This window comes from Schistocerca americana, chromosome 7, assembly GCF_021461395.2.
Source record: "Schistocerca americana isolate TAMUIC-IGC-003095 chromosome 7, iqSchAmer2.1, whole genome shotgun sequence".
Lineage (NCBI taxonomy): Eukaryota > Metazoa > Arthropoda > Insecta > Orthoptera > Acrididae > Schistocerca > Schistocerca americana.
The window spans coordinates 77467351-77485265 of record NC_060125.1 but is presented as its reverse complement, the minus strand read 5'-3'; the positions used below and the strand labels follow the sequence as shown (position 1 = coordinate 77485265).

At 39.6% G+C, this 17915-nt stretch overlaps 1 protein-coding gene across 1 annotated transcript in view; it reads right to left on the bottom strand.

Moving 5' to 3' along the window:
• The window catches only part of LOC124622726 (tubulin polyglutamylase ttll6-like), a 500830-nt gene that overhangs the window by 188658 nt on the left and 294257 nt on the right, over positions 1-17915 (bottom strand). The window contains exon 11 of the mRNA XM_047148517.1: positions 9429-9648. Coding sequence (XP_047004473.1) covers positions 9429-9648 — 220 coding nt within the window. The remainder of the gene's footprint in view (positions 1-9428; positions 9649-17915) is intronic.

The window sequence follows — 17915 nt, the reverse complement described above, 5'->3', positions numbered from 1 at the left end:
AGGGGGTAACTTCCTTGTATGGAGAAACCGGATTACTACTCGAACCTCGCACTTAGTGGGAGCGACGATCAACTCTTCCATCTCTGACAGCTACCAAGCCAACACTGAGCAACATAGCGAATCGTGGAGGGGTGGGCTCAGTTCAAGAGTGGGGGAACCACTGCACATGGAACTGTTGTCGGATTTGTTGATCTAACCAATACGGGCTCTGCGTCTGAAACTCAGCCATGGACTGACTGTGTCGGGACCAAAAATCAGGCCCTTACATATTATCACAATAATAGGCACTGAAACTACAACACATTGTTTGATGTTTAATTTACAGAAATTAAAATTAAAATTTAACCCATTAAATTAACTGAATATATTGGAAACTTCCTTCTTTTTAACAGTTTCTTCTACTACAAGAATTAAGCTGAATTATTTGTTAAAATCATGAAATTAACAAATATAGTTATGCAAACAATACTTTTGATGAAAATGGATATTACTTTGGAATTAATTAAGAGCGGCTTTGCTAACATGTTTTCAAATAGAGCCAAATAGATCCTTTAAGAATACTATTAGCTGTTCCTCCAAATGTTTACATTATACTTGTTTATACATCAACAATAGAATTTAAATTATGAAACAATCACTGATTTCATCCTATAATGAAGGTATTAATTAGGAATAGTCAAAATAAATTATAAAATCAATTACATACATAAAACTAAGCACAAAATTAGATCCGGTGTTATATTTTGTAAAATTGAGGGCCAACCTTTCTCTTATATGAAAACGGAGATTATACTCATGTAAGTTAATAGTAATTAGTCAAAGATGAGAAAATGAATTTTTAAGGAGGCGGATGGCAAAAGAAGAGGGGAAGTAAAAATATCCCAGCTTACTTCTTCACAACACATTCTCACTAGCACAACTCACACATATGACCACCGAGGCTGGACTGCAAGCAACTGCGCGTAATGGGTAAAGCAATCTGGGTGGTGGGCATAAAGAGGAAGATGATGTGGGGAAAGGGAGGAATAGCAGAATAGGGGTGGGGGAAGGAAAAGTCCTGCTTGTGGGTGCATGCAGAGACATGGTGGGGACAGGGTAGGCAGCTAGGAACTATCACGTAGTTACAGTGGGCAGGGTGGGTGGGTGGGGGGTGGGGGAGGGGGGGGGGGGTAGGGGGATGAGATGAGGGGAGTGCACAAGGAAAAAAGCAGAAGAGGGAAAAAACGACTAATGGGTGTGTTGGTGGAATAGAAAGCTGTGTAGTACTGGAATGGGAGGAGGGAAGGTGATTGGTGGGAAAAAGACTGGGACTAAAGACAGCTGAGACCAGGGCATTACAGGAAAGTAGTATATATTAAATATTACAGAGAGAGTTCCCACATTCTCAATTTGGGAAAGTTGGTGTTGAAAGAAAGGATTCACATGGTGCAGGCTGTGACACAGTCATTGCAGTAAAGAACATTATGCTGGGCAGCATGCTCAGCAAATGGGTGGACCACCTATGTTTTGGCCAAAATTTGTCAGGGCCATACATGCAGACAGACATCTTGTTGGCTATCATGGTCACGTAGAACACAGCACAGTGTTGTAGATCACATGACTGCTTTCACAGGTAGCCCTGCCTTCGATGGGATAAGTGATGCTTGTGACTGGACTGGAGCAAGTGGATATGGGACGATGTATGGGCAAGCACTGCATTCAGGTCTATTGCAGGGATATGAACATGAACAAGGGGTTGGGAGCAGAGGTGGAGCAAGGATGGACAAGGATACTGTGTAGGTTTGGTGGGTGGCAGAATACCACTGTGGGAGTGGTGGGAAGGATAGTGGGTAGAACAGTCCTCACTTCAGGGCATGATGAAAGGTAGTCAAAACCCTGGTGCTACAGCCCTGCGTGGTGTGAGGGTAATTTCAGCCTATGAAGGCCTCAGCAAGACCCTTGGAATATTTGGTGAGGGACTGCTTGTCGCTACAGCTGTGACAACAGATGTGGCTAGGCTGTATGGAAGGGACTTCTTGGTATGGAATGGGTGATAGCTGTCAAAGCGGATATATTTCTGGTGGTTGAAATGTTTGACATGGATGGAGGTACTCATGTAGCCATCTTTGGGGTGGAGCTCAACATAAAGGAAAATGGCTTGTTTGGTTGAGAGGGACAATGTAAGTAAATGGGGAAGAAGGTGTTGACGTTTGGAGGAATATGGACTGGGTGACCTCAATGTCAGTCCAGATCAAGATGATGTCATGAGTGGATCTGAACCAGGTAAGGGGTTTTGGCTTCTGGGTGGTTGGGAAAGATTTCTCTAGATGGTGCATGAATAGGCTGACATAAGATGGCATCATGTGTTGCCTATTACTGTACTTTGGATTTGCCTGTAGGTGATGTGTTCAGAGGTGTAGTTATGTGTGAGGATATAGTTGGTATGGTGATCAGGTTGTAGGTGTGGAGTCTGTTGGATGTTGGGAAAGGTAGCATGTTGTGAACTGTAGTACTGACATAAGTTAATTGTATTTTCAGATTATGAGTGCCCCAATGAAAGTCACTCACACTGGTGTGAACATAACAAATAACATTATAATCTGAATAATAAACTCAAGTGAAATTAAGTTTAAATAAGATCTTGAGATTTTCAGGTAAGTGTTACATGCCAACAGATAAATGTACTGAAAATAAGATAAAAACTGACTGTTTGTGGGAGTAGACAAAAACATAAAAACTGGGAAGAATTCACTTGCTATGTCACAAAAGGAACTATATATTCTATTGTACACTATGCGAATTACACTGATAAGTGTTTTGCTGTAACACAGTGATGTGTGTAAAATACTCTTACAAACAGATCAGGGGTATGGCCACGGGAACCAGAATGGATCCTTCCTATGCTGACCCTTTCATGGGTGGCATGGAGGGGGCTTTCCTAGCATCCATAAGCCTTCAGCCCCTGGTTTGGTTAAGATACATTGATGGCATCTTTGCCATATGAATTCATGGTGAGGCTGACCTGTTAAAATTCCTGGAATATCTAAATACCTTCTCCCAATTAAAATTTCACATGGTCCTACTCCAAATTCCATGCCACTTTCCCTGATGTTGATCTCATCCACACTGAAGGCCAGCTACACACTTCTGTCCACATTAAACATACTAACAAACAGCAGTACTTACATTCTGACAGCTACTATCCTTTCCACGTCAAAAGTTCCCTCCCATACAGCCGTCGCATTCAAGGCAAATGTATTTGTTTGGATGCAGACTCCTTACAGCAGTACATCACCATTCTCACCTCAGCATAGACTCCTTACAGCAACACATCACCATTCTCACCTCAGAATTCACTGAACTAGTTACCCCACCAGCCTAGTTCAAAAGTAGATTTCTCAGGTCCTCACATCCAATCTTGGTACTGCTGATCCCTCCAAAAAACAACTTTGGAGCACACCACTTTTCACCCATTATTATCCTGGTCTTGAATGTATTAATCAGCTAACTCGACAAGGGCATGACTTCCTAAAATCATGACCTGAAATGAGATCCATTTTGCCCACCACGTGTAGAATATCTTTCCGGTGCCCTCCCAGTCTCTGCAATATCCTTGTCAGACCCTATGCTCCTTATGCACCCATCTCCCTACCGTATGGCTCCTTCCCCTGTGACCATGCCCGCTGCAAGACTTGCCCTATGCACCCTCCTACTACTACCTATACCAGCTCTGTAACTGGCAAAACATATACTGTCAAAGGGAGAGCCAACTGTGAAATGATACATGTCTTATAACAGCTGTTATGTAAACACTGTTCGGCCTTTTACATCGGCATGACCACCACCAAGTGATCAGTTAGGATGAATGGGCGTAGGCAGTTGGTGTATACCAGCAACACACAATAGCCTGTTGCAGAGCATGCTCAACAACATGACAGTTGTCACCTCAGTGTCTGTTTCACCACACATGCCATTTGGATTCTTCACCCAAACCTGTTTCTCATTACTCCACAGGTGGGAACTAGCACTATAACGTGGCCTTGATTCTTACCACCCACCTGACCTTAATTAACATTAATTTCTTCTGTCTCAGCATTTGTTCACAGTAACTGCTCTTTTCTTCACTCCATTTTAGTTTACTACACCTTTCATTTTCTGACCTGTCTATTTTTTGCCATTCCCCCTCCCACATCTGTTACATAAAATGCACTTAGCTTTTCACTCTTACTAACTGATGTTTTAGTAGTGAACTCTGTCTTTCATATTGACCTGTCTTCCATCTTTAAGCTCTCAAGTTTTCAAATCTCACCTAGTGGAGTCCCCAACAATCAGTTTTTCCTTCTCATACTGCCTGGTAAATCTCCCCTGACCCGGGGTTTCGGGTTGCTGCTCTGAACTGTAACCGTTTCCCGAAACCACTCTTCCTTCTCCTTCAACTCTGACCTTCAGAAGAAGGAGCCACTGGCTTCAAAAGCTTGTAAAATTAAACAGTTTTTTGTGTGTGTTCACCTGTCACCGCTTGGTGAGTAGATGTTTTATCTATCCATTTGCATTATATTTGTTTCATTGTATTCTTTGAAAAATCTTTTTTACAACAAATAAAATGATTTGAAGATTGCATGTACTAAGATGGTCATCATACTCCATCTCACACTAACATTACAATATGATAAGGGTGAAATGAAATTCAGTAACCAGAAAATAGCACTGGCAGAAATAGTGACACTATTAAATCATTAGCCACCAAATTAATGATTACTTCTCCACGGCAGCAGGAAAAGTTAAACCCAAAATCAACAAACAAATATAGATGCATGAGATTTACTTGTGCATAGACTGCATGCACTATCAACAGGCATTAAATTAAAAAAACATCCCAAGAAGATTATGGATTTCATCACATCACTAAAAAAATAGCAGTTTTGGTTATCATGCTGTTTCTAGAATGATACTGAAATCTTGTGCTGAAATGATAGGGTTACCCTTAAGTTATCTATGTAACTGATAAATGATTTTGAGCATATTTCCTGACAGACTTAAATTTGCTTTAGTAACATCCACCTATAAAAGTGAAGAGAAGCAAACCAGCTCTAATTACACACCTGTTTCGCTGCATGCAGTTTGATACGTGTTTGGAAAAGTGGTAGATACTCACTCATATATACACAGACAGAATATTGACTCATTTAACTGAGTGGAACTTGCTACCTGTCTCTCAGATTGCTCTTCATAAAGGATTCTCTGGAGAGTAAGTAATATCAGATGCTAGCAGAACTAAACAAGATAAAATATCCTTTTATCATATTCTGTGAAATTATGAAAGGCTTTCAGTGTGTACACCATAAAATTCTACATTGAAAAGTAAAGTGTTACAGTATATGCATCACACCTATTGCATGAATGGCTTCTTATACTGGTAACAGAAACTGGAGCATCCCCTCGACAGGCTGAGTTACAGGCATGACACCAAGCTCAGAATGAGGGAACGTTACACTTGGGATCCCACAAGGATCAGTACTGGGTCAACTCCTGCTTTTAATTGACTACCATGGTTTTCCAACGAGTTTAAAAAGTGGTTCAAAATCTATAATAATGTTTGCTGATGACACAAACATACTGATCAAAGATATAAAACCATCCTTAACAGCTACAGTGTCAGCTGACTGCTGGACAGGCCTACAAGTGGTTCACAGCTAACATTTTAAGCTTAAATGACATAATGATTCATACTGTGTGATGCTCATCAAGCAATAATGAGATGCTAGTACCAGAAGTACACATTGATGGTCATACTTGAACTGAAACACACTGCATGAAATTCCTTGTGGGTCAGTTACATTGAACATTATCATATAGATAAGCAAATCAAGAAACTGAGTGACTGCCTCTACAGCCAAATGGTTAACATTGCTGCCTTTGGTAGGGAAGGACCAGTGTCTGATTCCCAGTACCTCAGATTTTTCTGAGGTTGGGAGGTCTGGAATGGAGTCCACACAGACTTGTGACGCTAAATGAGGAGCTGCATCATCAGGACTTATCTACTTGCAATAATGGCTGGATGGATTCGTGTCATACTGAGCAGATGCACCAAGATCATAGAGGGCTCCTTGTACTGCCTCGTAGGCACCGGTCAACCAGTTGGAACAGGACTAAGGCCAAATCTCTGAGTGGTGCTTAAATTTAAGTTCATATTCAAGTTTACATTTAGGAACAGAGTTCAGCATGTTTGGCCTTTAGAAACATCAATCAATATGTTGACCTGAAGACAAGTGTGTTCGCTTATTCTGCATGTTTTCACTCCCTTATATCTTATGGAATCATCTTCTGCAGCAGTGCACCAAAATTAATAAAGCATTTATTTGGAAAAAGTAGGCAGTAAGTTTACCATGTAAAGTAGCTAACAGTTCATTCACAGAAGCATTTTTAAAGATATTGGAATTATGAGACTCACTTCTCAAAATAGCCTACTGGATTGGTGCATAAGTTCTTAGCATTTTCACGTACATTTAATATACACAACAGACACACATAACAGAGACTCTAGTCATCAATAAAAAATTCCCCTTCACTATTTACAATAGTCTGCCAAAGCTGGGGTAACTTTTCAACTCCACAACTTTAGAAATCAAGTGGTTTTGAGGTGAAGAACTTGTTGAGCCATGTTAGGAGCAAATTTTCATCTGGAAAGAAATTCCCTGAAGGTCATTCGATAGAGAGTGGGTAAGATGAAAATCTGAGGTCGCAAGATCAGGTGAATAAGGTTGGTGTGGAATGACTTCCCAACACTACTCCTTGGTAGTGTTTTTTGTAAGTCCAGCAGAGAGTGGATGGGCATTTTCGGGAAGTAGCATCACTTAACGCAGACTTCCTGGTCACTGTTCTTGTACTGCATCAGCAAGATGTCTCAGATGTTGACATTAAATGTCAGCAGTCATCGCTAAATCTTGGGGAAGCAATTCCTAGGAAGCCACACCATCGCTGTTCCACCAGATGCATAACATTATCTTTTGTGGATGTGTGCAGGTCTTTTTACGAAGAGTCGCTACTTTATTTGAGCTCAACCATTCCTTTCTTTTCCTTATTTTAGCATAAAACTACCACTTCCAGTCACCAGTAATGATACAGGATAGGAATTGTTGGTGTTATTCACAAGCCAATTGATGACGAGCAAGCAGAGATGCACACATGGCCACTCACTGATTTTCGTGATTTTGGTTTAGAGTATGCAGTAAACATACACCCGATTTTTGAACCTCTCCCAGTGCATGCAAATGTTGCACATTGGTGGAATGATCACAGTTCTCGAGTATACTGATGTGGATTAATGTGCTTAAAACATCTTCATCAAACTCTAAAAGTCTTCCTAAATGTGGAGAGTCACTAATATCAAAGTGATCCTCCTTGCTGTGCTCTGTCCAATGCCATTATCTCCATACATGGCACAAATGTTTCTGGTTGCCTCCACTGCTGTCACCCCTTTATTGAACTCAAACAGAAGAACGTGTTGGAAATGTTTTGATTTCTCCAGTTGGCACTCCACTTTCTAGCATCCACAACTCCACTCATTATACCCAGTTAACAAAATGACAGTATGTAAACTCAAATAGCAACAGTGAATTACAAATAAAATTGAGAAATATACCCATAGCAACCAGAATACAAATGTGTAAAACTAAAATACTATGCATGTACCTGATATTCACACATATTGATTTTTGTTACCAAGAATCAATATTGGTTTCAGGTGGACTGTGATCTACACAATCACCATAGCAGACACAAAAAAGAATTTTATGTAGACTTTGCTTCTTGTCTTGTGTTCAGAATGGTGTCACGATCTCTACTGGAAAGATATTCAACAAGGTCCTATCCAACAAAAAGCAGGAAATTAGGAACCCCTGCCAATTCATAAGAAAATGAAAAACATACCTCATAGCTAGTCTTTCTACAAATTATCTGAATATCCAGAATTGAAAAGTTCTGGCAGTTACATGGCGTACAGTCTAAAACTGCAAGACAGGTGGTAACATACTGTAAGTAGGACTAAGTATTTACAGATGCAGGTACATATTTCATTTGGAAACTAATGTCGTAATTAAATAAATATTGAGCTACTATTAGCAGATAAATAGCAGCTCTACAGGTATATCTGAGGGATCAGCTGCATTATTCAAAGCAGAAGCTTTCTTTTAAATTTAATTAATTGTTTAAATTTAAATAGCATGTGCATGAACAGCATTAAGCAATATAGCGATTGTTTGCAGAGTGAATTTTCACTCAGCAGCAGCATGGGTACTGATCTGAAATGTCCTAGCAGATTAAAATTTGTGTGCCGAACTGGGACTCAAACCTGTGACCTTCATCTTACACAGGCAAATGCTCTACAAACTGGGCCATCCAAACATGACTCATGACCTGTCCTCACAGCTTTGCTTCCACTAGTACCTCTAGTACCTTTCTCCTACTTTCCAGAGTTCAGAGAAGTTCGCCCATGTACCTAGTAGGACTTGTAGTTGGAGGAAAAGATACTGCAGAGATATGGCTTAGTCACAGCTTTGGGGATTGTTTCCGTAATGTATTTTCAATCTGAAGTGGAATGTGTGCCGATCTGAAACTTCTTGACACATTAAAACTGTGTGCCGAAACAGAAGTCAAAAGGAGGACCTTTGTCTTTCATGGGCAGATGCTTTACCAAATGACCTACACAAATTGGTGCACACTCTTCTGCAGAGTAAAAATTCATTCTGGAATTAATCCCCGAGGCTGTGGCTAAGCCATTTTTCTGTAAAATCCTTTTTTCTAGGAGTGCAAGTCCCATTAATTATGCAGGATAATTTTTGTGAGGTTGGGATTGTAGGAGAGAGATAATGGCAGAAGTAAAGCTCTGAGGGCAGGTCAGGAGTCATGCATGAAGAGCACAGCTGGCAGTGCACTTGCATCATCAAAGGCAAATGTCCCAGATCAGAGTCCCAATACGACACCCAGTTTTACTCTGCCAGGAACTTTCAGCAAAGTGAAAGTTTATTATTAGTAGAATATAGAGATTAAGTTTCTATATTTTCCTCATATTCTGCTAATTTATACCTTGACTTGTTCCACATCCTTGAAGGTTCTCCTCCTTGAGGGAATCTACAGAACATGATGAATAAATGAATTTTGATGTAAAAAAGTCTAGGTGGTTGGTAAATTTTAAGACAATTTTTCTTTGGCATTGAAAATATAGAGAATACACATTCTGACATATGCAGGTGCAATATTCCAATATGAAATTTTTCAGCACTGTAACTTTCATAGCTTAAATGAGACCCAATTAAAAATCAATTTACAAAATACTATACTGTTTAATACATAGACTACATCTTTCAAAGGAGTTTGTTACTGGTTTAACGAGATTCAAATGGCATACTTAAGCAGCTATGCTGCTTAGTTTGATTATACACATTTGGTACCTCTATCTCCTCTCTCTGTTGGCGGGAACATTCTTCACGAGCTCTTGAAGCTGCTGTGTCTTGGAAAACAGAGCTCTGTGTCTGATTGAAGAACTGCTCATACTTTTCACTGTCGTTGCATGGATATATTCTTCGGAAATTTCCTGTATGCTTTTCTTCCCATGCTGCCTGCTGCTTTGCAATCTTGTTTGCAATTGATGGCCCATTATGATGGTCATTACTGTAAATGTTACCAGCACACATTTACAAATGTACTTCACACATCAGTGATTAACAATATTTCTCAAAATATATGTTAATATTGAATATAAATGAAAGTTATTGTTACTATTGGTTTGAATTTCTAGTCATTCAAAGCATAGAGTATGGAAATTTTTGACAGAATTTACGTATTTTTAGGAGTAAAGGAGACCACTCACTGACACACACACACACACACACACACACACACACACACACACACACACACACACACAATTGTGTCCTTATGTTGTACTGGCTGGACACACTGGACACACAATAGTGGGACTGCACTTCAGCAGATGAACTAGGGTGAGGTGTGGATTGCGTTGAATAGAGTGGAGAGAGAGAGAGAGAGAGAGAGAGAGAGAGAGAGAGAGAGAGAGAGAGAGAGAGAGAGAGATAGAGAGAGGGGGTGGGTGGGTTGGGGGCAGGAAGAGGGGGGGGGGGGGTTGGGTAGCTTGTGATAGAGGGAGAGAGGTTGGAAGCAGGAAGGGTTGGGTATCTTATGACTCAGAGGGAGGTAGCAGGTTTGATGGCAAGGAATGCAGGAGGGAGGCATGGCAGGTGTACAGGGTAGGCACATGATACATGGGTGCCAGAGCTGTTGAGGTGTGGTGCATGATAGTATGACTTGAGAGATGGAGATTGGGAGGGTATGACAGGACAGAGGAAGGTGAAACTGTTGGATATAGTGTGTAAGGACTATGGGTTAGTGGAGAATGAGGCCAGGATACCCAGATCATATAATATTAGTTGGAGGAGACTTGAACCGACCAAATATAGACTGAGGCATCTATGGATTCATTGGAGGGGGTACAAGCAGACAGTCTTGTGAAGTTCATCTGAACACATATTTTGAAATCTATCTTCAGTAGCTAGTTCGACAGCCCACATGCAATGGAAATTTTTTAGATCTGGTAGCTATGACTGGTGGTCATGATGTCATCTTAGTGACTTTGCTTACTAAAGTAAATAGGTCATTCAAAAAGGCTAGGAGAGTATATCTCCTAGAAACAACAGGTACACAATTGTTAGACAATGAATTGCCATCATTTAGTTGCAGTACAATGGGTGTAGAGGAATTATGGGCAAAGTTTAAACCAATTGTAAATCATACTCTGAAGAATTATGTACCAAGTATGTGGATTAAGGATGGAAAAGGCTCACTGTGGTTTCATAACAAAATTTAAAAAATTTTGAGGATCCAAAAGCTGCTGCACACTCTGTTCAACAGAGAATGCACAACTGATGACAAGCAAAAGTTAACAGAAATTCTTAATCTGTACAAAGATTAATGCACAAAGCTTACAATAACTACTACAATCATACCTTAGCATTCAATCTTGGAGAGAACATCAGAAAATTCGGGTCCTCTGCAGAATTGCTAAGTGGGTCTAAGGCTTCTATACAGTCATTTGTTGACAAGCCTGGTGTGGCTGTTCTAGGATGCCAGGGAAAGAGAGAGTAAATCAGAAAAGGGTCAAAAGAAGATAAGTCTATGGTCAGAGTCCTAGAAGGGATTTCGATCTTTTGGTCTTACTAGTTTAAATCGGCATTGAATAGAATATTCTGTACATCATTTGGTCCTAATAGTACAAGTAAACATATTGTTATCTATTTAGGGAAAAACAGTACAAGTCAACTTACATTACTAGTACTGCAGTGCAACATAGTACAAATCTTGTAGCACTCTTCGACCATGGAAAATAATGCAGATGATGACTTAATCTCTTTGAAACAATGCATCCTACCATTACAGAATACCTGTAATATATTGTTACCTGTCTGAGTACTACCTGAAGTCATAAACATTTCCCTGAATTATGAAAAAAGACTTATTCACATTTAATAGTATAATGGTGGGTGGTAGTTCTTTGAGTACTATTTGATGTTTTTAAACATTTGCTTAGAGCAGGGCAGCACAAACACGGAAAACCGCACGCGTGCAAAGCGAGGTGCAGCGAGTGCCTGCACAGTGCATCGGTTCAACTCGGCATACTTCGCCTCAACTCGGCTTGCTAGGTGAGGCCGACGCTGTGCGCTGCCGAATGCACTGCCAGACGGCTTACATTGGAATGCGTAAGTGCAAGACAATTACCGGAATAATGGAACCATCTGCTCCAAAAATAGGGAAAATTGCTGAAAGTCAATTTAAACCGTAATGGGAACTCTCCTACTTTTTTGTGCGTTGTGACGATAAAGCCAAATGTCTAATTTGCGGTACACTAATTACGTGTGTCAGAAAATCGTCTATTGAAAGGACTACAGCAAATTGCATTCAGAAAAGTATAGTGATATAACAGGGGATGCCAGAGAGGAAGAATTACAGAAGTTGCAAACTCTTGCAGAAGAGAATTCTGTATCTACAAACGAGGTTTGCTGCAAGTACTTTAGCATGTATATTTTGGTTAAAGGTCATGCGAAATGAAATAACATTTGTTTAGATTCCTTAATTTTCGTTTTTGCATAAATTATTTCTAACATATCTTTTTTTTTCTCTAATTTAGGGTGAAGAAGATGAGGGGTGTTGCGAAAGGACTCTCAGAGCTAGTTACAAAGTTTTTCTACGTTTAGCAAGAGCTGGGAGGCCATTTATGGACGGGCCGTTAATAAAAAACATTATGTTGGACGTAGTAGAGACAATGAATCCCACATTAGCTCCCGCGTACAGCAGAATACCACTTTCCAGAATGACAATACATCAGAGAATCAACGACATTGCTGAGAATTCGCATGAACAACTGGCAGCCACAATTGAAAACTTCCTAGCATACTCCATTGCACTTGATGACTCCACGGATATTAACGACACGGCTCAGTTAGCAATATTTTTGCGTGGCATGGACGACGACCTACATGTAACGGAAGAGCTCCTGGATATGATTTTGTTGAAGGACACTGTTACAGGGGCGGATATTTTAGCAGCTGTTGAAATGGCAGCTGAAGGAATAGGATGCCCTTGGGAAAAGCTGTTATCCGTAACCACAGACGGGGCACCAGCAATGTGCGGTAAAGCAAAAGGGTTTATTGCCTACTGCGGAAAAAACTTAACATGCCGAATTTACCTTCCGTTCATTGTTTTGCACACCTAGAGGCTCTTTGTGCAAACGTTATCGGCCTTCAAGATGTGATGAAAGTAGTGGTGCATATCGTGAACTACATTCGTTCTCATGGACTCATTCATCGTCAATTCAAAGAATTTTTGATTTCCTTTGAAGAGGAGTATCCAGATATTCCCTACCACGCTGAGAGGCGCTGGCTGAGCAAAGGGAAAGTGATTTCCCGAATTTTTCGACTACGCCACACTGTGGCTCAGTTTTTGGAGAGCAAAGGACGTCCGGAGCCACTTTTTCATGACCCTGAATGGGTAGCTGATTTAGGATTTTTAGCAGACATTATGGCTCTCCTAAATGATTTAAGTCTGAAACTCCAAAAAGAAAACAATCTCATCAACGATATGATCAGCAAAATAAACACTTTCTAGTATAAACTGAAGCTCCTCAAAAACAACCTTTCAGAGAAAAATACGCAACACTTTCCTGAACTAGATAAGCTAGATATAAATTGTACCTTTATTAAAACAGCCTGATTTTTATATCCACTCTAATCAAAACGGTACTATGTTTTTGTTTGACAGCATCTTTGCAGGAAGGAGCGCGCTTTGAAAAATATGTCGAGGTGCTACAACCCCTTGAAAATGCGTTTAACGACCGATTGCAGGTAATGTGCCGGTATATGAAATACAGCTAAATAAAGGAGATTGCGTTACATATGCAAGTGTAACATTACATTAAAACCAATAGTACACATTACATGTTTATTAAAATCTATTGTATTTTAGTACTTCAAAACAACGGCTTACATTACTTTCATTTATTAACATTGGCTTTGTTATTGTTTCAGGAAATTACCTACCTGCAGACAATTCTCGATGTTTTTGTGAAACCTTTTTTGATGGATATTGAAAGTGCGCCTTCAGATTTACATTTTGAACTAATTGATTTGGAAAGCGATGTTCACCAAAAGGATGCGTTTTACAATATAAAAGGTTTGCTCCAATTCTACCAGAATTTGCCGAAGGAAGAATTTCCCAAGTTACACAGAGAAGCAGCGAAGATTATTTCTATGTTTGGTTCCACTTGTGTATGTGAAAGGCTTTTTTTCTGTTTTGTCTTGTACAAAAACTAGATTGTGTGCGAGTATTTCTAATTGTAATTTAAAAAATTTTCTCAGAATTGCTGTCAGCCAATCTCTTGTTCCAGATCTTAGTAGCATAATTGCAAATAAAATAAAGAGCACATAGGAAGATACATTTGTATTGAAACCAAATTTAAAATTGTTACCATTACAGTTATTATACAAATCTCTTTTGTACTGGTACACCATAAGCTCTCCACCTAGTGTACATTATTATTTGGCAATGACGAAGACAACAGGGTAAAAGCTTTGAAACAGGTCAAGACAGGCGGCGCGAGCGACACAAGCTAAGGAAGTGAGAGGCAACGCTGTTTCGCAAAGCCGAGGAGTGGGGGGTCTGCACCGTCGTAAACATAGCGCAGCCATCTTCTGCACTATGCACTGTGCGATGCACCGGTGCATGCACCTTGTGCGGCCCTGGCTTAGAGTATGAAAACAGATTATTCTCAGTGTACAATATAGTCACGTGTGCCGGTTTGATCACATAAATATGACAGAACAGTAGTAACAGAAAACTGTATAATTTTGAAGACATGTTTAGATCATTCAGAATAATAGAACATGCAAAGAAATCTTTAACACAGGACAAAAATGACGAAACAGGTAACAGATAAATGCTCTTGGTAATGTGCAGAAGTGAATACATGAAGAAGTATTATTATAATAGCTGTTTCGCAGGCAAAATTTCCTTTTATTTAAAGCTTGTTTCTATGTATTTCAGCTCTTAATGAAATAAGTGGGTGAAACACTGTAGTTAACGTGGAAAAAACAGGAATATGCATTCTCCTATGTGTTATCTAAGCTAACTGAGGAGAGGTTAGGAATAATCCAGGATGTTGAGGATGCAATATGCAATAACAGTGATCCTTTGTCAGACAGATCTGTTGATTGTGACACTGACGAAGAGTATGTACCGGAAGAGAGTGAATCAAGTGAGGATGAAGATACAAGTGTGTTTAAGATTGTGACTGCTGGGTGACCTCCAAAGAGGAAGAAAATTGACAGTACTGCACAGAAAGTTGGCTATGTAACTGCTGAACCAGAAAAAAATGTCTGCACTAAATGCTGTGAAAGCTATTCATTCTCAAAAAGCAAGAGCAGAACGAAAACAAAAGTGGAACACAGCACAAAAATATATAACAGTCAAAGGAAACAAACCTCTAAAAATGTGCAGTTTGAGATGTAAAGAAAAACTAGACAAAGTTACTGATGAACAGAACACAGCTGGGGTACAAAGATTTAATGAATTTTGGGCTCTTGGAGACCGAGACAAAAGAGTAAGCTATGGGGTCAGCTTCATTGACTCGAAAGCATCTCCAAAATAATGGAGAAGGACACAGGATCCCAACAAAGCAAAATGCCATATGATTACTGATTTGTTTCATTTCAGAATAAAATTTTGTGTTTGCAGAGGATTTTTCATGAATGAGGTCCAGATGTTCATTACACTTGCTCATCTGGAAGTTTAAGCGATGACAACAGGGGAAAAGCGCCAACTGGTAACAAACACTCTCCTGAGAAACTAAAAGAAGTAAAAGACCACATTTCATCATTTTCTCATTATAAATCACACCAAACATGTTGAGAAAGTATTAGGGTTCTTCTCCCATTATATCTGAATTTGCAAACAATGTACAAGCTCTACTGTGACAGAAAGGATAGGCCACTTTTCAGACACATATACGAGAGTTCCATAAGATGAACCTTACATTTAAAGAGCCTAAAGTGAATACGTGTCACAAATGTGATGTTTTACATGATAAAAAGAAATTTGCATTAGTGAAAGACAGTTCTACGGAAGAAATTAACAATGAGTTAGCTGCTCATTACCCCGAGGCAGACAATGTATACCTTCAAAAGGACAAAGACAAAAAACATTCCTGCTCAGATAGTTTGGTGCTATGTTACATTTTCAACTTACAACAGTGTCTGCTGACTGCATTTTTGAATAATTCAGCTGTTTTTTTGATAAACAGCCACTGTTGCCATAAAATTTGACCATGGATGAAACCAGTATGGGTAGCATAAATTGCTACATGTGGCATGAAGTAGAGGGTGCTCATGTTGGAAATTAGATTCCAATGTGTGTTTTCAAGGAGCTGATGTCAATTCCTTCAGAAGTGAAACAAACTACATTCTACTCAGGCACCTGCAGAGGGCACAATAAAAACTCTTATTTGGTTGCAGCGTTGTTGTTTGCCAAACAGTAAAATCCAAGTCTGAATATAGTTAATCATAAGTTCATGGTTAGCGGCCATAGTCACTTACAATGTGACATTGACCATGGTCTGATAAAAAAACAAAAGGAGATGTTGCAAGTCCCAGTGGCTCATCTGTGTGACTGGTATCAACTGGTGTGCTCAGTTGGCAAGAAAAGGAAATCTGCAGTTGCAGAACTGTCACATACCGACTTCTTGGTTTTTGCCGGTGTTCTCAAAGACACCTTACAACTTCAAAAGGATACACAGGAAAATCAATTTACATGGCAGGATGTATAAACGGTTTTGTTTAATGAAAGAGTATGGTACAATGTTTTTTGGCTTTGTTTCATGAAAGAGTATGGTACAATGTTTTTTTTTTAAAAAAAGAGTCTCAATGAGGGTGAACAGTTTCAATCAATAAGGTTGATTTATAGACGGAAGATAGGTGCTTGACTCCCGCCTGGAAAATGTTATCATGACACACTACCCATTTCCAAAGGAAAAAAGAAAGATCTTTTGGATCTCCACTCACTTGTTCTAGCTACATTCCATAACTTTTACAAAGATCTCGAAACAAATTAAGATCAAGACACCTACGCTTACATAGAAGAATTTCATGGTGACTGAACTGATGCTGCTAACCTGTCAGTCATTTAGCTGTGTATTTCTTTTGTTCTTTTTATTTTCATCACTTGAAATTATGTAAATGTTATTGTATTTACCAGTCAGAATACTATAAGTCCAGTCCATAGTATGACAGTAACAGGGTCTGTCACATAAAACCTCAAATACAATACTTTGAATATAATCAAACAATGGAAAATCCAGGATGGAATGTAACAACATTACAGAAAGGAAAGTTGCCACTCACAATAGAGCAAAGATGCTGAGTTGCAGATAGGCACAACAAAAAGATTGTCACAATATAAGCTATCAGCCAACAAGGCCTTTCTCAAAAGTAGATGACACACACACACACACACACACACACACACACACACACACACAAACACAAACACAAACACATATCACACACACATGACTGCAGCCTCTGGCAGCTGCTGGCTGTGTCGTCGAGTGACTGTAGGATGACCCAAGATGACTTAGACAAAATTTCCAGTTGGCATGATGAATGACAGCTAGCTCTAAATGTAGAAAAATGTAAGTTATTGCAGATGAGTACAAAAAACAAACCCATAATGTTCAAATACAGTATTAGTAGTGTGCTGCTTGATACAGTGACTGTAGGATGATCCAAGATGACTTAGACAAAATTTCCAGTTGGCATGATGAATGACAGCTAGCTCTAAATGTAGAAAAATGTAAGTTATTGCAGATGAGTACAAAAAACAAACCCATAATGTTCAAATACAGTATTAGTAGTGTGCTGCTAGATACAGTCATGTCAGTTAAAATATCTAACCGTAACACTGCAAAGCAATGTGAAATAGAATGCACATGTGAGTATTCTAGTAGGGAAGGTGAATGGTCAGCTTTGGTTTAGTGAGAGAATTTTAGGAAAGTATGGTTCAGCTGTAAAGGAGGCCACTTACAGGACACCAGTGCAACTCACTGTTGAGTACTGTTTGAGTAGGAGCTGCACCATGTCAGACTGAAGGAAGACATTTGAGCATTTTAGGTGTGGGCTGCTAGATTTGTTTCCAGTGGGTCTGACAGCATTTAAGATGCTTCGGGAACTCATGGGAATCACTGGAGGGAAGGTGACATTCTTTTTGAGGAGCACTATCGGAAAAATTTGGAGGACTGAGATTTGAGGCTGACTGCAGAATGATCCTACTGCTGCCGATGTACATTTTGCGTAAGGACCATGAAGACAAGATTACAA